The sequence below is a fragment of the Ambystoma mexicanum genome, chromosome 8, assembly GCF_040938575.1.
Source record: "Ambystoma mexicanum isolate Mex_15411 chromosome 8, UKY_AmexF1_1, whole genome shotgun sequence".
Taxonomy (NCBI): domain Eukaryota; kingdom Metazoa; phylum Chordata; class Amphibia; order Caudata; family Ambystomatidae; genus Ambystoma; species Ambystoma mexicanum.
Window position 1 is genome coordinate 944,870,446 of NC_090929.1, and position 20,998 is coordinate 944,891,443.

The window sequence follows — 20,998 nt, forward strand, 5'->3', positions numbered from 1 at the left end:
AAAGAAAATAACCATTTACCTACCAACAACACCACTCAGATCAAGGAAAGACATTTGCCTAGAACTAATAATTGGGGAATCGTCTTTCTCTCTTTCTCCCACATGGCAGAAAAAACTTGGAACTTTCTCCCAAAAGATATACGCAACACAAAGGATCACCTAAAATTCATAAAACTACTATAACGTGGCTCTTCACCTCAGAACCAGATGGGAACGACTAGGGAAATCAAAGACTCCACTGGAAACAGAGCACACATCAACAAGCATACATGGAAGGAACAAGCCAGGGAGATAGACCAAGAAAGAACAACTCCCTACAATACTGCACTCTAGTCATTATCCTACGGACAGAAACCCCACCTGCAGATGGGGCAGCATTAACTAATAATGGGCAGCCAAGGAGGCCTTAGTGCGGCCAGTCCTCGGTGGGAGGGGATCCGGCACAAGAAACCTAGAGAGATTACGGTAGGCACTCCCTTGACAACCTAAGACCAAAACCCCTACCTTAGCCATCTCCAGCCCAGGGGTGGGTGGAAGCCCGCAAAACATCATGCCCACAAACCACTAGACAGTCACAGAGGAAAGCCAGCACTATGCACAGTACCCAGCGAATGAACCACTACAAAACGTCCATCACACAGCACCGACAAAAACGAGGAGCACAGAATCCCGAAGCAACGAAGTAAGAAAAAGCCCCACTAACACACCCCTAAAACTTCAAGGTCTGCATACACCTCTCAAATGCTAAACAAACACAACCATCCCTTTGCACAGCAATCCAAATGCACTTCACCACACTGCAACAACAAAACAAACAAACCGCATATAGCCCTGCACAACAGCACATGGGAATCTTCTGAGTCTTAAATCGGACGCAAGCGCAGTGAACGGTGCAAACTGAACTGAAGCTGTCAACAGCACATTACAACTCTCACTATACCTATCCCCCCTGTACCGTACTAACCCACCCACCCCAAAACTCTTACCTTTCAGAACCGCCAGAGCGCCAGGGGAGCACTCCGGTGGTGACAGTGTGCGGTACAAATGATCTTTAACATTAATATGTGTTTGTTTGATTGGGCATTACTCAGGAAGGTGATACTACGGCAAAGGGGCTAGTGCATTTACTGGTTTATCCCTCTGCATCGGCTGTGAAAGGCTTGTTGGATTTCACACAAGCATTGATTGTTGCCAAGAATTATGTGCCTGCTTTCATGATTGCTAGGATCGCCTACAGAATATTCTCAGGTGACTCTATTGTAAGCGGTAGATGGGTGATGGGCTCTGGGCTATTTAATGCTACATGGTATAGGGATTACGGGACTTGTAATTTCCACACATTTGTTCTCATGTCTGTCCCCATATGTGCCTCTGTGCTGCATCCATTCCATTTTGGTGGAATCAGCTCCCATTTTCTGGGACCTCTAATTCGGCATACTGGTAAAAGTGGCGATAACGGATTTACTGCCACTTTCACCACTTGCTGACAAACTTGGAATGATGCCCATTATGTTATTTCAACATATCTAGTGCAACTGTTGCTTTTTTCATGGTACCCCGGCAAATTATGCTTGAATTTTATTTATTTTTTAATAAAAAAATGTTATAACGTGAGGTTGGTTTCTAAGCGCAGACCCGCGTTTCGAACCTCTGTTGCTCTGCGTGGTCTTGCTTCCAAGGCAGCACGTTTCACCTGCGATATCCTCCATTCACAGGCAGTTCTGTTAATTGCATATGGTACATGGTGTGGTATCAGTTATGAAGCATGGGGGGTACCTGCATCGGGTGATGCATATCAGGTGTTTGCTTTATGGTAATTCTGTTCATTGCATATGGTACAGAATGCTACATGGCGTGGCATCAGATGTGATTAGAGACGAGTGCAGTTTAAGTCACTTACTTTGTTTATGAATACATTTTATTTGGATATAATCAGGAAAAAATAGCTACCAAGCATACAAGCGCTTACTGTGTTCAGGGTTCCACTGCATAAATAAATAGGTGTGTATTTGTTATGATAAAATGGTAAAAAACAGTCTGACAGGGCTAGATTGATTTTTGGCGGTAATTCCAGCATGCCGATTTACCACCGGTGCTAATTCCCCGTTGCTGGGACCTCTAATTTGGCGCACTGGTAAAAGTGGCAGCAACGCATTTACCGCTACTTTTACCACTTACTGCCAAACTTGGAATAAGGGCCATTATTTTATTTCAAGGGGCCTCATTACGAATCCGGCAGTAACCGAGCCGGAAAAACCAGCAGGTTACCGCCGGACTCGTATTACCATTCCACCTCCGTGATTCCCGGAATTACCGGGGCATTACGACCCCAGTGACCTGGGAATTCCGGAGGCGGAATTCTGTAAGTCCCCATTCCCATGGAGTCCCATAGGACTCCATGGGAGTGGGGAAGTGGAAACACTGGCACCATGTTGTAATGGTGCCAATGTTTCCATGTCCGCCTGTAGGCGGGTGGTGTTAAACCAGCCAGGTCAGACCTGGCGGGAGTGACACCTCCCGCCTGCAGAACTCGAGATCAGCCGATCCGGAAAGAACGGTGGTGGCAGATTTACCACCACCGTTCTTTCCAGACCGGCTGACTCGTAATGAGGCCCCATGCTTCCAGTGCATCTGTTGCTTTTTTCATGGTCTCTTGGGGCTTTGGCCCCTGTAAGCAAATGGGTTGGTTAGTAGGGGCAGAGGGAGCAGTGTAGCATTTCTTTGCTGTTATGTATAATGCGTGCAGATCATCAAGAAACTGGCTCTGTGTGTTGTGCACGTTCCTTGGTATTTGTAGCGTGTGTACCATTGGCATGTGGCCTGGGTGTATATGGCGATGTCAATTATTGTACGTTTGAGCGTTACGATCGTGTGGGTTGTTCTGTGGGCTAGTGTCTTTGCTTGCAGCACGGGTCTGCTGGGGGTAGTTATGATTAGAGACCAGTGCAGTTTAAGTAACTTACTTCATTTATGAATATATTTTATTTGGATATAATTCGAAGAAAATATCTACCAAGCATAGAAGCACTTAGTGTGTTCAGGGTTCCACTGCATGAATAAACAGGTGTGTATTTGTTATGATAAAATTGTATACAGCAGTCTGACAGGGCTAGATGGACAGATTAACACTCAAGTCAGAGGGTTATTACATATGTAGGAAAGAGGAGAGACATCCATTTGAAGACTTAAGGGGGCGGGGCGTGGTGAACGACTCTTGAAGTTCCTTATTAGGACAGGAAGCAGAACAGACCATCACATCTCACGCAGGCTCTGTCACGCCCCTGCAGAGACCATGGTCACTGTGGCATAGATGGTCTATTAGACGGATTGCGGCCATCTTTACTCCCAAGATGGCCGCCGCTACAGATGGTGTGGGTCTAGACTTACACAATGGCCGCGCGGTGGTAGGACCGCCCCCCGACTCCGGAGCCGGTTCATTAGATCCTGCGGACAACGCGCGGATGCGTTGCTACTCTTCAACAACAACGCTTCGTGAGTTCGATACTAGGATCTATTTACTTACTCGTTTGTTTGTTATTCCTTCTGTGTAACTCTACCCGTTTTTTCACTCACCTGTTTCCAGACTTGAATCCTTCTCTCAACGCTTGCACGACCTCCAAGACTCGAGTGGATTTCCCCTGCCTCACTCGTTACGAGCTTAACCTCACTGATCGGTTCGCTAGTGAGACTCCCTCCCTGGCGTGCGGTACGTGAGAATTGATATTCAGTCCCTAGTATATCCGGGGGTTAGAAAGAGACCAGAATTGACACATGATATTATTTTACCTATACAGAAGCAGGGATATGCAGGTTCCGATCCGCAGCATTGAGATATGAGAACCGTTCTCTTACCGGAACGTCCTCGAGGTTACTCCTGTCCGCGTCTCATCAGAAGACCTACAATACAGCTTGTTAGGTGGTACCCCCCTTCCAATCAGGTACTCCTCTTTTCCTCAACCCATATTCTGCCTTCTGGTTTCCCTGCTTCAACTTACCACTTTCCTCTGTCTTTATTCAGACGGCTTCGCTTCAGCGGATATTCTGGGTACCAAGAACCTCTCCGGACAGACGACATCTATCCAGTAGCCTTCGACACAGGGTTTTCTTCCCCAGAGGGTTTCCCTGGAGTCCTTCCCCTCCTTAATATTTGTATTTGAGGCGGAGGAAGGGTCTCAGGGAGGCACTCATTCTCTACCCCTGTGGGAAACCATTTCCGAAGAAGGAAACGAAGGAGGGAGAACGACTGGTGTTTCTCTAAGGTAACCTTTCGGTTATTCAACCTTCTCGTGATTAGTCTAAATATTACAGTTAGCAACGCCCAAAGAATAACACGGGGGCTTCCCAGGTGCTGAACGGTTGCCTTAAAGAACTCGATAGTTCTAGGAGATACCATGGACGCAGCCCAACAGCAGCAATTGGTTGCTGCAGTCCAGTCTTTGACTACGGAAGTCCAGGCATTAAAGCAGGAAAATGCCTTTTTGAGACAACAGGTTGGAAGGGTACCTAGTTGTTCAGAATTACCTCCCGGTCCCATTCCAGGGGGTTTATATGATGGGAATCCCCACAAACTTAAAGCCTTTATCGAAGCATGTACTGTCCAGTTTACATTTAAATCGACCTTCTTTCAGAATGATCGTGACAAGGTGGGACATATGATAGCCAACTTGACGGGACCGGCATTGGCATGGGCTACACCACTGGTTGTGACAAACAACGCTCTACTAGACTCCTATCCCGCCTTTCTGAACAGTCTTAGGTCCATGTTTAGTAGACAAGAGATCACTGTTTCTTCCCAAGAGCAATTATTAGACTTCAAACAGGGATCACAGGATCTACTGTCGTATATCACCTCTTTTAAACAGCTTGCTGCTGGAACCTCTTGGGCTGATGATGCTCTGATAACACTATTTCGTAGGGGTTTGAATGAGGAACTTAAAGACGAGGTGTCTAGGGTGTCTCGACCTCCCAACCTAGCGGAAATGATTACATTAGTGATGCAGATGGACTACCGTCTACAAGAAAGGATCAGAGAACGACGTCGAAATCGTTCTGTGAGACCATTGACTATGCATCCTTCTAGTCCTATGAAAACCCCAATTGATGAACCTATGCAGATAGGAATCACAAGAGGAAGAGGTAGACTCACCTTGGAAGAACGTAATCGACGGAGGGCTAAAGGCTTGTGTATGTATTGTGGGTCCAAAGACCACCCAGTACAGGATTGCCCCATCACCCCTTCCAAACAACAGGGAAACGCTTCCTCCCAACCGCAAGGGGAACCGCGGCTAGGGAGCCAATAACAGGTTCCTCATCCATGTCAGTAACTTCTCAAGTCACAGACACTCCAGATCCTCCCATGATTGTCATACAGGTTTCAATGGAATGGGGTACCTCCGAGCCAATTTTGGTTCCCGCATTGATTGATTGCGGAGCTGCGGGGAATTTTGTAGACACCATTTGGAAGAATGACAAGAATATACCATGCTCCCTTAAGACCATTGCTGTTCCAGTAGAATCTGTTGATGGAAGTCCTTTGACTTCCGGTCCTATCCGGGAACAAACAAGACCTATTCAAATGAAGATTGCTTCTCATCAAGAGACCATCGTATTCGATGTCATTCGCACAGCACATTATCCCTTGATATTGGGTTTACCGTGGCTTAGAGCCCATAATCCATACATCAATTGGAAGGCCGGCACAATTTTTCTAGGATCTGAACATTGCCTTACTCATTGCCTTTCTGGTGGAGCGTTGGGGTTCTGTTCTACACACTCCGTCCAAGAAAGGAATCGCACTACTTCGATGTTACATAACATCCAGGAGATCCCTCCTGACTACCAAGAATTTCAAGTAGTATTTTCCAATTCAGAGTTCGCTGAATTACCTCCCCATCGTAGAGATGATTGCGCCCTAGAACTAGATCCGGGTGTTCCAATCCCTTTTGGGCGCATGTATATACTATCAGCTCGTGAACGGGAAGTCCTAAAGGAGTATCTCCAGAAGCATTTACATAACGGCCTCATTCAGGAATCCACTTCTCCTGCCGGCGCCTCACTGTTCTTTATCCCTAAGAAGGATTCGACAGAACTCAGACCATGTGTAGACTATCGAGGTTTGAACAAGATCACCACTCCGGATCGCTATCCGATGCCATTAATCCCAGATATTCTTGAGGCAGTAAAGGGCGCCAAGATATTTACCAAGCTAGACCTACGCGGAGCTTACCACCTTATCCGAATCCGCGCAGGGGATGAATGGAAAACCGCCTTTCGTACTCCCTTGGGCCACTATGAATACAAAGTGATGCCATTCGGACTTTCCAATGCACCAGCTGTTTTCCAGCGTTTTATGGATCACATATTCTCGGATATCCTTCTACATACCGTCATTGTCTATTTGGACGACATACTGGTCTTTTCAGTTTCCATGTCGGACCATATCCGACATGTGAAGGAAGTATTGCAGAGACTGGAGGAGAATCATCTTTTTTGTAAATTAGACAAGTGTGAATTCCACAAGGATAGAGTGGCTTATTTGGGTTATATACTATCCGCCGAAGGAGTTGCCATGGATCCCAGAAAAGTCTCTGCAATAACGGAATGGCCAGTTCCACTGTGTGTTAAAGATCTGCAGAGATTCTTAGGATTCGCCAACTTTTATAGGCGTTTCATTCCTCACTATTCGGAGAAGATTCTTCCTATGACGGCTCTCCTTAAGAAGAAAGCAAGGTTCCTTTGGTCAGACAGGGCTCAAATAGCCTTTGGGAGTCTCAAGGAAGAATTCACCAAGGAACCTATACTCCTGACCCCTGACCAAAACAAGAAGTTCATTGTAGAATCGGACGCCTCACATCATGCTGTAGGTGCCGTTCTACTGCAAGAAAATGAACAAGGAGACGAGTGTCCTGTGGCCTATCTGTCTAAGACACTCTCCCCGTCGGAGATCAATTACTCGGTCCTCGAAAAGGAATTATTGGCTATTAAGAGAGCCTTTGAGGAGTGGCGACATCTGTTACTAGGGGCCAAACATGCCATCGAAGTACGAACCGATCACAGCAATCTCCGAGCCTTACAATACTCTCAAACACGAAATAGTCGCCAAGCTCGTTGGGCCCATTTTTTTTCACCCTATGATATCATCTTCTCCTTCATACCAGGAAGAGTTAACCTCAAGGCAGATGCATTATCTAGAAAGGATTACAACTCTAACACTCCTTTCCGTTCCGAACCTTTGTTTCCCAAAGCCAGATTTTTGCAGGAAATCACCACCTTTCTTCAACTAGTAGCTATGGATACCTCTCGATTTATACGGACCAATCCTCGGTTTGCCGCTCTCTGGAGGCTTAACTCATCTCAAGGATGCTTCTATAGAAACAAACGGTTATTCATTCCCTCCGAAGAATTAGGAAAAGTGGTACTTCAACTCTGTCATGATTCTCCAATGGCAGGACATCGCGGTATGGCTAATACCCAGGAATTGATTCAACGCCATTTTTGGTGGCCAAAGATGAGCAGAGACATCAGAGACTATGTATCGGCATGTGCCATGTGTTTACAAACAAAGACCCCTCGATCTGCCCCAGTGGGTCTCCTATCGTTGATGCCGATTCCTGATCGACCCTGGCAGATAATTTCGACGGATTTTATAGTCGAACTCCCTATCTCGGATGGTTGTACAGTAATCATGGTGACAATCGACTACTTTACGAAGATGGCACACTTTATTCCTCTACCTTGCATTCCCACTGCAGCTCAGATGGCGAAAGTTTTCCTTTCACGGATCTTCACGCTCCATGGGCTCCCAGAAACTATCATCTCCGATCGTGGTTCTCAATATACTTCACGTTATTGGCAACAGATATGTAAGAGCCTCAAAATTTCCCGAGCATTGAGTTCTGGCTTCCACCCTCAAACTAACGGCCAGACGGAACGGCTGAACCAGACTTTGGAGGGCTATTTGCGCTGCTACATCTCTGCTTCACAGGACAACTGGGTTTCTCTATTACCATTGGCGGAGTTTGCCTACAACAACTCCCGTCATTCCGCTCTGGGTTCCAGTCCTTTTTTTTGCTCATATGGATTTCACCCTTCTTGTTTTCCTACGGGCCTTCCTTCTTCATCACGGTTTCCAGATGTGGATAACCTACTTCAAGTCATCCAGACTGGTCATTTGGCGGCCAAATCTTCGCTACTTGAGGCTCAGGCAAGAGTCAAACGGTTCGCGGACAAGCACCGTTCTCCAGCGCCCTCCTTGAAGGCGGGTGATTTGGTATGGCTGGCCTCTCGTTTCTTACCACGGCATCTGGTCCCGTCCAAGCTGTCTCCTAAATATTTCGGACCTTTTCCCGTTCTACGGAAGTTGGGTTGCTCTGCTTTCAAGATCAGGCTTCCCCCTTCTTGGTCTCGGATTCATCCCGTGTTTCATGTGTCCCAGCTGAAGAAAGATGTGTGTGATCGATTTTCGAGATTGAGGAATACTCACCCTCCTCCGGTGTCTACCCCGTCAGGTCCTGAATATGAGGTGGCGGATATTTGTGACTCTCGCATCTTTCGAGGTCGCTTTCAGTTTTTGATTGACTGGCAGGGTTATTCCCCTGCTGACCGTTCCTGGGAACCTGCCTCTGCAGTGCATGCACCTGCTCTTATTCGCCGATTCTTCCGTAATCATCCGGGGAAGCCGGGGTCCCCTGCCCTTCGGAGGGGGCATACTGTCACGCCCCTGCGGAGACCATGGTCACTGTGGCATAGATGGTCTATTAGACGGATTGCGGCCATCTTTACTCCCAAGATGGCCGCCGCTACAGATGGTGTGGGTCTAGACTTACACAATGGCCGCGCGGTGGTAGGACCGCCCCCCGACTCCGGAGCCGGTTCATTAGATCCTGCGGACAACGCGCGGATGCGTTGCTACTCTTCAACAACAACGCTTCGTGAGTTCGATACTAGGATCTATTTACTTACTCGTTTGTTTGTTATTCCTTCTGTGTAACTCTACCCGTTTTTTCACTCACCTGTTTCCAGACTTGAATCCTTCTCTCAACGCTTGCACGACCTCCAAGACTCGAGTGGATTTCCCCTGCCTCACTCGTTACGAGCTTAACCTCACTGATCGGTTCGCTAGTGAGACTCCCTCCCTGGCGTGCGGTACGTGAGAATTGATATTCAGTCCCTAGTATATCCGGGGGTTAGAAAGAGACCAGAATTGACACATGATATTATCTTACCTATACAGAAGCAGGGATATGCAGGTTCCGATCCGCAGCATTGAGATATGAGAACCGTTCTCTTACCGGAACGTCCTCGAGGTTACTCCTGTCCGCGTCTCATCAGAAGACCTACAATACAGCTTGTTAGGTGGTACCCCCCTTCCAATCAGGTACTCCTCTTTTCCTCAACCCATATTCTGCCTTCTGGTTTCCCTGCTTCAACTTACCACTTTCCTCTGTCTTTATTCAGACGGCTTCGCTTCAGCGGATATTCTGGGTACCAAGAACCTCTCCGGACAGACGACATCTATCCAGTAGCCTTCGACACAGGGTTTTCTTCCCCAGAGGGTTTCCCTGGAGTCCTTCCCCTCCTTAATATTTGTATTTGAGGCGGAGGAAGGGTCTCAGGGAGGCACTCATTCTCTACCCCTGTGGGAAACCATTTCCGAAGAAGGAAACGAAGGAGGGAGAACGACTGGTGTTTCTCTAAGGTAACCTTTCGGTTATTCAACCTTCTCGTGATTAGTCTAAATATTACAGGCTCCTTGCCATATGAGCACATAGAATGGATATAGTTGTAAACACTTGGAAACACAGGCAGAGTTGCTCAATCCAGCAGGCCACACAACATGAGGACGGGACAGGCCCTCTAACTCAGGACAGACCACACACGCGTCAGCACAGGTCTACAGGTCTCACAGTTGTGTTTGTATGCAGCATTAAGCAAGTGTAAACACAGCATCTTTCCAACAGTCTACCAAAGAATCTTCAGGTACCAAATGTTATCTCACCTACGGGGTGGTGGGGGGATCAGTTGCGTGCTTGTTGGAATGTAGCTGTGGACATGGAGTTGTTTAAACTGACAGAGTCTCCTCTCTGCAAATAAACCCTAAAAACCCTAAAGGACGTCAGGATGCCATCATGAGTTAAGAAAAGCCCATATTTTTTTTTTACTTCCTCTTTAAGAATGCATGGACTCCACTTCCCCCCATAACCCTATCTGTGTTTTGGAAACACCTTCGGCACTCCTGCCCTTATCCTGCCATTGTTGTTTGCTGGTCCTTTTTGTCCTTCCAAATCCTTGCTCATGTATAGAACACCTGCTGCTTACCTTAAATCCTCTCTCTTTGAGCTCCTTTACTCTAGTCATAATTTGCTTATGACTCCTTTTGCCTCCTCTTATTAAGTCGTGTGCTCCTTTTGTAAATGTGCTGATACATTTTGCTGGAAGCAGAGAAACATGTGTTTACAAAAACAACAGTAAAACGTTTTTCAAACCTGGCGGAATCCCCATAGGAAGGTAAGGAGGTTTCCAGGCTGCATGTCTTCCAGGAAAAGACGCAGAGGCTGAACCCTTGTTTGGCACCAGAGCACTCTGACCAGGCTGCCATGTTTGCAGACCTCGAGGTGAAATTTGATGAGGTCGAGAAATTCCTTCACTTTTCCTGGGCTTGAAGTCTCTGAAGAGGACAGAATGTGAATAGTGCACTTAATATGACAATCTTTGACGAATCAACCTCAAATAAAGTACCTTCAAGAAGAAGTTGCACGAGGAACATACTGCCATCCCATGATAGCAGTAGGGTTAACCCTCAAGAGATAAAAACATGTTTGATTAGTCATTTAGGTCTGCTTGGAGGCACACCAGTGAGCTATGCTTACCTCTTTCCTAAGGTGAATATCAAGCAAGTCAGTGTTTACATAGGAGGGAATGGGAGACATTGAGGACAGAGAGCACAGATTTCTGCTTTCATTTCCTGCCATGAAAGATGCAGTAGGAACAAATCAAATTTCTCGACCTATTCCCAAACAGGAACAGGATTTTGTTCAGCCTAGAGGAAGTGACATTTTGCCCACTCAACATACAGTATACATGGTTGGACTGGCCTATAGGGCACTGCCAAAATCAAAAACAGAAAAGGCTAGTGTGGGCATTAGAGGAGAAGGTAGAGATAAGGTGGGCCAAAGGGGCCAAATAGATATTGAAGAGCCAGGGTGAGAGGTTAGAGCCCTGGGAAACAACACATGTGAAGAGAGAGGTGGTGGAGAAAAAGGACCTAATTTGGACCTAGGAGTATCCGTCCAGGAGGAAGGAGGACAACCAGGGGCCTAATCCATGATACCCAGGTTCTCACTGAGTTGATTGATCAGGATGGTGTGACTGTGTCAAAAGCAGAGGAAAGGTCAAGGAGGATGAGGACAGAAGGAAGGCTTGCATTGAGATTAGTGAGCAGATCTTCATGGGTGTTCAGGAGAGCAGTTTCCATGCCTCTGGCTGCTCTGAAGCTAGACTGATAGTCATGGAGACAACCAACAAATTCTTCGAGGAGGTGGAAGATGTCAGAGGAGTGTTTGACAACAGAGCAAGAGTCGAAAGTAGGCACAAGGAGCAGGTTGTCACATTTGAAATACTTCTGTAGTGGTGTACAGGCTTGAGTTATGCCCTGCGCAAGTGGTACAGGGGCCCGAGAGTGGGCGGAGGTGGTAGAAGGAGGTGGCATAGTAGCCGGAGAGGAGGAGAAAGATGCCAGAGAGGCGGCAGAAGAAGAAGGTGGCAGAGGAGCCAGAGAGGTGCTAGTAGGAGGCAGTAGTATTATACATACATATATTAAGTTTCAATATTTTACTTATACTTGGACAGACAGAATAAGCTATTTTAAGGCCAAACAGCACTTCAAAGAAACCAAATATTAGCAACCCTATTGAAATCCCCTACCTGGACTCCACCATCCAGGTAAGCTAGAGAACAAATAGACAGATGGGTGGATACATTGCAGACCACAGGAGTAAAGCAAAGATGCCTCCTTACAATTTTCAATCTCTATGTAAATAAGATATTGTCAGGACTAAAAGTATGAGGCATCGCTCTGGCCCCTCTTGGGCATAAAAGCAGGTGAGCCTTCTCCAGTGTAATCACGCTGCTCCTGGACTCAATACAACTATGCGGAACGACTTGAGGGGAGCACCACTGACTTAAGGAAAAAGGAACCAACCGTAAAACAAAAGTCCAGTAAATACCCATCAGATAACATTGTGGCTCTATGGCTTTCCAATACATTTAATTTCATTAGATGTGACCTGACCCTGTCACGAGAGGATGGGAGTCCCTTTCAGCCTAAGGTGGACCTACTTGTGTGAAAGCCAAAGAACAGTCCTATCCCAGAAGGGGGCTGTGGCAGTTGAGAGGGCCCCAATACCTTTACTCACCCCAGGTGCATATTCATATTTGAACAGTACCCACTTGTATCACCCAATGCCTCTTGAAGAAAATGCTCACCGAGTGTTCTGTCTTTCTTGCAGACCCAGCGTGAACACCAAAACCACATGGGGAGATCAGCGGGGAGCGCACATCCCACCATCGCCCAATGCTAGTAGCTTTTCAGTGCCGGACTCTCAGAATCGGCAAAGTGAGAGAGAAGTGGTAGGAAAAATATGAGTTTATACAGCAACTGGACTTGCCTTGCACCGCTTCCCAGTACTGGCGTGCGGGGCAATGAAACCGTGGCAAACCTTCTGGGCCACAAGGAACTTACAAAAGAGCCACAAACTCCAACAGAGAATGCACTTACCTTTGGGGAAGACATGCTAAGGCTCCCTAACACAAACCCCGGGCCTTAACACAGTGAAGGCCTCCATTCCTACCTCATGGAGAAAAGAGGTGGGACTTAACTCGCTGTTTGAACGTTTTTCTGTATTTAACACGGCAGGCGCGGAACAGAATGCAAAACTGGTCAGGGTCAGACAGCCAATCAGAGGATGGGGGCGGGAATAAGAAAGACCCCAGGAAGCAGGGCATTATGGGTTTCTCAGCTGATGTCAGAGAAGGAGGAGGGGGACGACCAAGAGGCTAGCAGGAAGAAGGACAGTGGACTAGAGCATGGACACAATTTTTGGAACAGATGAGGTATTGGTTTGTGAGAGAAGTGGAAATGAGTGTTGAGTGTGTGTGTGTGTGAGACTAATGCCTGAGATTGTTAGAGGGAGTGTAGGGAGTGAATGGGAAGTGGCTGTGAAAGTGAAAGGAGTGTAACTTGTGGGGTGGAGTGATAGTAGTAGTGTTTAGGAGGGTCTTGTATTATGGAGGAGGGAGTACTAGTAGAAGTGTGGAGGAGGGAGTGGTCGTTTGGTGGAGGGATTAGTAGTGCGGAGGAGGAAGTAGTAGTAGAGGTGTGGAGGAGGGAGTAGTAGTAGTAGAGTGGAAGAAATAGTAAAATTGTGGAGGAGGGTGTAGTAAAGTTGAGAAGAGAGTATTAACATTGAAGGGTGGAGGCAGTAGTTATAGGAGTGAGAGACATCAAATAGAGACAAGAGGAAGATGCAGGGAGAAGAAGGAGCGAAGGTGGGCAAAGCTGTAAATAAGAGTAGAGACAAGTGAATAGGATACAGAGGCAGGGAGAGGATCCTCAGGGTGTGAAGGCAAAATAACACATTGGACAAAGTGTCCGAACTGCACATCCCCATATCCTATGCTAGACATTAACAAGCTGGCTGTGTAGAGATAGCCTAGAAAGTCCCTGAGAGAGCCTAAATAGAGAACGTTATTACCTTTTGATCGCCTAATCAGCCAGTCTGGAGATTGATATTTGTCAATATACTATAGTTACTAACCCGGAGTCAGAGAAGCCTGGGTTATGGTGGAAAATGCAATTTCTAGACAAGAGAGAAAGGGACAACCCAAGAGCCCTGCTGAAATAAGTAATAAAACCTTTGAACCACCTCTTAGATTTGAAGTATGCTCTGAGCCATCTGTAACATGTGGCGTAATTGTGGGATACATTAGACCCTGACACAGAAGTCACCCACTGCCATCCAGTATGATAAGGGCAGCAAGACTGACAAATAAGGCCCAAGACCCTACTAGGATGACCCTGGGAGCAACGCGATGTGAGCTATTAAGGGAAGAATAAGTCACAATCCCGCCCAGAGGCAAGGCCATCGTCTGGACCAGTTTGCAGATGGAGGTACAGGAAGGGACCCATGGAAGATTTGGCCCAACATCTGGGTTGACCCATAAATATTCCCTTGTTGTTAAGGTCAGGGTTATTGACAGAGATTACAATGAGAAGTGAAAGTAAACCTGTATAACCTGGTGTAACCTCTTATATTGTATGTCCTGGACAACCCATAGAACAATTGGTTTGTGAGCGAATCTTGATAATGGAGATCGAGGAGGTGGACACGCTGGAGCCCAATGAAGGAACAGATGCCGGTTTTGGTGAGATGACAGAGGCCCAATAAGAAAATTCTGAGGGCTACAGTGATCCTCTTCCATTGAATTCACAAAAGCCCAGAGAATGGATCTGCTTCTTGAGCAAGCTCAAAAGAACTTGGTGTCGGAAGCTGCGAGACAAACTTTGAAGACTCCACACTTCATATTCAAAAAGGATTTTTTGTACAGAGTTGATGTGAACCCTAAGGGTGAAGGTACCAACTACCACCAGCAGCTAGCCCTGATGCAATTCCAGACGGCTGTGTTGGAGCTGGTCCACTCCAACCTGATGGTGGGGAATCTCGAATTGGAGAAGACACACCTAAGTCAATTTTACTGCCTGTGAGTGCATGCCGAAATCAAACACTTCTGTACCTGCTGTACAATCTGCCAGAAAATGTAACCAGGGCACCACTACAACGACTAACGATTATAGAGGTCCATTTCTTTAAGATCCGCATGTACATAGACAGCCCCTGGGAGCCTTTTAAATACAGAAACAAATACATCCTGGTAATTGTCAAATATGAGACCTGATATCCCGAAGCATTTCCCTCGAGAAGTAACATAACCATAGCCATCCTAAAAGCCCCCAAACTATATTTTTCTAGAGTGGATTTTCAGCTTAAATTCTCCCAGACCAGGGAAACAGTTTAATGTTGAAACTAATGGGTGGCATGAAGACTCTGCTGAACATAAACGCCCTATGGATCTCAATATACCATGCCCAGACTAATCGGCTAGTAGAGTGATTCAACCAAACTCTGAAACGCAGTTTTAGAAAGCTGGTTGCAGAGAATGGATGAATTGGGATGATCTAATTGTGTGGGCCCTATTCGCTATTTGGAAGAACCATCAGTCATCTACAGGATTCCCATCATTCAAGTTTGTCTAAGGCTGAAATTCCTTGATGTTCTGGACATCATGCAGTAAGAATGGGAAGGACCAGATAACAGATAGACCAGTGACCATCCCATGGTGAAGAATACCCAAGAATACATAGAGACGGTGCGCCAGTTGGTCAAGACCCATCCACAAGAAGCTCAGGCCTGGCAAGAGAAGGTAAGCAACAACGAAGAATGATTTTGACATTTCTAAATGGGAGACAAGGTGAGGGTCTTGCTGCCTACAACACAGAATAGACTACAGGCCAGATGGCTCAGCACCTATGTCATCATGGAAGTGTTCTCCCACCTTACCTACAAAGTCCCAAAAACTGACCATCAGAAACCTTCTCTGCTTTGCCACATTAATAACATGAAAGCCTGGAAAGAAAGAAAACAGCAATCCGCAACTCCTATTGCTGTATGCCAACAACACCAAAGAGGCTCCCCCCACCAATTGAAATTCAGTGGGTCAAAATACCAGTAGGTCTCTACGTGAGCAGTCGCCAGGACCTCACTCAGCTGCTGGTACTCAGATGTATTTTCCCCGAAGCCTGGGTGCATGAGTAGTACCCACAATCCAGTCACCTCTGTGAAGCGCAATACACCTCACACCATATCGACTCCTCAAGGCTAGAAAACAAATAATATGAGAAAAACTGAGGAAGGTGCTTGACCTTTGGATCATTGAGAAGTCTTATAGAGAGTGGTCTTCACCAATAGTCCTGGTACCAACAACAACACTTGGTGGTTTAGCATTGATTTTTTTATGCCTCAATGAAATCTCCCGGTTTGATGCTTATCCAATGCCACGGATAGACACATTTGTCTAGCTCTTGGGCAGAGCAAAGTTTATGTCTACATTAGACCTAATGAAAGATCACTGGGAAATACATCTGGATGAACATGCAAAGCCGAAGACCACCTTCTTTACTGATTTAGTTTGAAGTACAGCCATTTTGCCTCCACTAAACCCCAGCAATGTTACAATAGGTTGATGGACCGAGACATGGTCCCATGATTCTCCTTCACAAGGGCCTACCTCGACGATATCATAATCTACAGTGCCACATAGGAGGACCAACTGAAAAATGTAACGGCTGTCTGTGACCAGCTCCTGAAGACCCATCTAACAGCCGGCCTGGCAAAATGTCACCTGGCCCAATCTTGAATAAGGTATTTGGCCTTAGCCTATTACATAAAATGATATTTGGGCTTTCCTTGTAGGCTACTATCAGAGGATCATACCAAAGAGTTAAGAGAAATCCGGACCCCTAAAAGACAAACTAGTAAAAGGTCACCCAAATATCAGTAAATGACCTTCCCCGAAATCAAGGAGTCTCTTTTCAAAAGCCCAGAATTAATCATGCCTGACTTTACCAAGGAGTTTATCCATCAAATAAATGCTTCCCATATTGGTCTTGAGGCCAATAGAGGAAAGAACTATCCTGTGGTCGAAATGGAGTACTTAGCAATCAAATGGGTCGTATTCAGCCTCAGGTACTATTAAATGGCAGAAGTTTAAACTTATCAATGATCACACCCTATTGGTCTGGATGGCGAGGAACATGAGTACTAGCACCCATGTCCTGAGGTGGTTCTTGGCCCTACTGCTATATTCCTTTAAAGTAAAACACCTTGCTGGGGAGACCACTAGGGGGCGTGTACCTGGATGGACGCATGAATACATTGCTCCGCTCCAAGCCGTTGGGCCTGCAAAATGTTCTTCTCCTCTGGTGGAGTACGTGTATCCAGACACTGCCTTCAGGCATCCGCGGCCTCGGGAGAACTGCGGGAAGTGGTGTCCCTCTGCCCAAATCGGAGCTGGAGATCCAGGGGAACGTGGCGACTGTTAGAACCTAGGGCGGCGATAGGACTGAAGACTCTGCGCCCTAGGTAGTGAGTGCTCCAACACCCCATAACCCACAGGAAAGCAGTAGAGATAGTGCAACTTAACCAGGGTACGGGGGCGGCCCGAAATAGCAGCAGGACTTCAGCAGCCCTCGAGCAGCTCCTTGCTGGGAGACTGGAGTGTGGTGCCTGGACCCCAGTGTGAGGAGAGAGCCGAGCAGATGCTCGGCGGGGGCCAGACTGCGCAATGCGCCCAAGGTGCGTGGGAGAAAATACTGTCTGCCGGAGACACGCAGAAGAGTGTAAAGAGACATGCTGGCCCGACCTACGCCAGAAAGGAGCCCAGCGACAACCACCCAGTGTTAGAAAAGATTTCTTAACTGTGGGTAATTTTCCTTCCATTTGGCAACCCCTAAACCTTTTGCTGTTGCTTTCACCATGATCTAGACTTTGCCAGAGAAGTGCAGCCTTCTGCTGCACCCCTCTGGGCTTTCGCTCCATTCTTACGGGGAAACTGACATGCCCTTAAGACAGTCAGTACCGGGAAAACGTTGTTTTCCATAGTTTCTTTATCATGTTGCAGCTTTCGCGCAACATGGCACAAGAGGGCACTGTAAGCTAAGTTACTGCTCTCTTGGGTCTCTGGTCTCTTTGGATTGTAAATGAACGGTGCAAGTGAATCACGGACGGGATTGTGGCAGCGATCGTTTCTTGTGTTTTTGAGCTCCTTTTGGCGTTTTAAGCACGTTTCTCGTGCTTAGCCCAAAACGGTGGCCTGGCTCCCAAAATGGCCAGACCACGAGGCTCTTTGTCCTGTCCGCTGACCGTCTTGCCCCCTTCATTTCCCCCAGGTCGAGCCGACCCGGGGCCTTCCTTATTTGGGCATGTACTTTCCCGCGAAACGCAGATGCTTTCGTGGGCTTCTACAGGCCTTGTGTGTGCCTCCAGGATGGGGGCTGGGATGTCTGTCCCAATACACATCCTGGGCGCCAGAGAGTCTAGGGTGGTGTGAATGCCTGGGAGCCCCGTGGTCCGTGATGAGGTCCACAGATGGTGTGAGTGTTTTATGAGCGGATCTCCCATTGGGTCCCCTCTGTTTTGGCGCGAAAGGAACCGTGGATAAGAGGGGGCTGGAAACGCCACTACCATGTCGATCTCCTGAGTTCTCACGAACAAAGGAATACAGGAGCCAAGTATCCTGCAACTACGAGGCTGAACCGAGAAATCGCTGGTGACCCGCTGAAGGACTGCTCCTCTGCACTGCTGTCGCTTTGTGAAACCCTTTCTACCTCGGATCGAACGAGGAGGCCTGTACTGGTACTTCGACCCTTGGAATAGTGGGAACAACTATTCTCGGCAACTTCACCATCTCCTGCACGTAAGCCTTCGGAAGTGTCTCTGGGCCATCCAGCAGACTGACCAGCCTACCCAGGAGTCTTGCTCTGTAACCGCCGTCAGGTTGTGTTGTATTACGAGTCCTTGTCACTCTCACACGATTCGTACACTTGGCATTCCCAGGTCTGAAGTGAGTAGTGTACATTGGGCTGAAATACACACGGCCGCTCCGTTGCCCTGCTGTGGTAACAAACTGAGCGGGTTCACTGCGTTTGGGACGTCCTCAACTCAACTTCTGCTGCTGCGGAATCTACACGACGCAGAGACGTCCCCTGCTCCTATCTGAACCTGCCAGCACTGAAACTGACGCGGAGAAGCCTGGGTCTGCTTGCATCGGGGACCGGTGAGTAGCATCGCTAGGAACTGGTCGCCCTCCTGCAGGAGCCCATAGCTTGTCCCCACTTTGTCTAACAGCATGCCTTTTCGTACTCGTGCTCTGCTTCTGCCCACAGTGGAGGCTGCTCTTGAGTCGCAGAACTCTGTTCATCTTCATTTGTTCACCGAACTAAACTGCCTGATTCCCTCGAAGATACTCCCCTTTTTGCCCATTGATACCAGCGTGTGCAGGTACTTTTGAGCACAAGGCTCCACTCTTCGTAGGGCTTGGACTTCCTTTAGTTAGGTGCCTCTGAAGGCGGACTGGGTCTAATTATTATTCGCACTGCCTGTTTTGCTCCCCATCTAGGTGGTCTACACATTTCGTGCATCTAACTCGTTAGACTCGTTTGTGTTTGTATATATATTGTATTGATTTGGTATGTGTTGGTTTACTTGAGTTTTATTGTGATTTCTCGCTACGGTCAATGTTACAAAGGCCTTGTAATAAATGTGTATATATTTTTAATATAACACCTGCTTGGAGTAATTTGTAAGTGTCCTTGCTTTGTGTGCTCATTGCGGGCTTTCAGTCACCCTCACCCCTCTTGAGACCTAGTCTTGACCGCCGCGATCGCTACCCTGATTGGTCTGGCTTGTCCAGAGGTTACCCTGTTCCAAGAAACTAGGCTGGCCCTCTGAACCTCTGCCCCTCAAGGACAGAGTTCAGAAATCCGTCTTAACACCCGGCGCACACAGTGAGGACCCAGTCATCTCCTCGTGGGCAACCCCCAGCAGAAGTGGAGACCCAGAGGGACGGCGGCCATCGGCCCGACGGGGAGCAGCCATGACAGGCGGGAAGACCGAAGAGGGAGGAGTGGCAGTCCGGTGCCAGTGGGAAGCCACGAGACAGCAAGGAAGGTGAGAGAGGAGCAGCCCCAGTGGGTGAAATTAGAGCCCCCCGAACCTCCTGACAGGCTGTTGAAATAGCACTTGACATCAGGTGGTGAGAATCCCGCGAGGCGGGTGTAGAGCCACACCCTGGCCCAAAAGACACATATACACCAAGAGGCCCCAAAGCCTAAGGAACACGAGCCAGGAAGGTGATATTGACCTGGAAAGGAGGCCTCAGGGTGGACGAAAGGAATTGTGGCGGGGGCCGGTACTGGATACACATCCCGGTGGAGTCAGGAACAAGATCACTGAGTAAGAACTGGACAGGGTGGTGATTTGAGGGCTCTGCGTCACCCCGAGGGCTGCCGCAGATGGCATGGTGAGAGAATTGGAGGGCAGGCGGACTGGCAGCAGCAGCACAGAATCCCAGTAAGGATATGAACCCAAGACCCACCGGGAAGACGCCCAAGTGTGTATCACCAGCGCAAACTCACCCTACGCTGACAAGGTGAGAGGCCGGGGCACTGGGAAAATGTGCTGAAGCCCGTAGAGGGGATGATGGAGACCAAGTGCTAGCATCCACCGCATCTCGGACCCAGTGGGCAGACACATGAGGCAGAGGTACCCCATTGACAGGAGTGGACACTGGGCAGCCCTGGATGTGAGCCGGGGTGCCACTCAATTCAACCTAAGGGGCCCGGATCGACACAGTTTGTGTAAGAAACTGAACTGGCACGGTACACGATTGTGTTGGAGAAGCACCTCCTGAGAAAGCCAATATAAGACGATAACCACACCTGAGAGGGGAGAAGACCACACTCGAGTGGGAAAGCCAAACACCCTACACACAGCTGAGGATGAAGGGAGGGCAGATACCCAATTGCAGGGTCAGGCTTGAGCAGGGGCCACAGACTGACCTCGGACATCAAAACAGTTTGGAGATAGATGTACAAGGCGGGTAAAGATCTCCAGAGACGGTCGGTGTGCGGAGAGCAGCGGAACGAGCCAGGAGGACCGGGAGCCGCCCTGGAGGAGACAGGAGAGCAGTCCGCAACCACAAAGAGGGTCCCGGCAGGGGTCTTGACACAGCAATGCTTTCAGAGACATTTGGGGAACACCCAGTGGAAGGACCTCTTCCAGCTCTCACAAAATGGTGACCGCGGAGGGTACGCCTGCCCCCGTTCTGACCAGAGGAGACCTGAAGGACATATTTCATGAGCTTAAAACAATCAGAACGGACATAC

At 48.0% G+C, this 20,998-nt stretch overlaps 1 protein-coding gene across 1 annotated transcript in view; it reads right to left on the reverse strand.

Moving 5' to 3' along the window:
* LOC138472587 (tyrosine-protein kinase STYK1-like) overlaps positions 1 to 20,998 on the reverse strand; it is a 567,235-nt gene that overhangs the window by 257,278 nt on the left and 288,959 nt on the right. Inside the window, exon 5 of the mRNA XM_069610834.1 lies at positions 10,485 to 10,666. Coding sequence (XP_069466935.1) covers positions 10,485 to 10,666 — 182 coding nt within the window. The remainder of the gene's footprint in view (positions 1 to 10,484; positions 10,667 to 20,998) is intronic.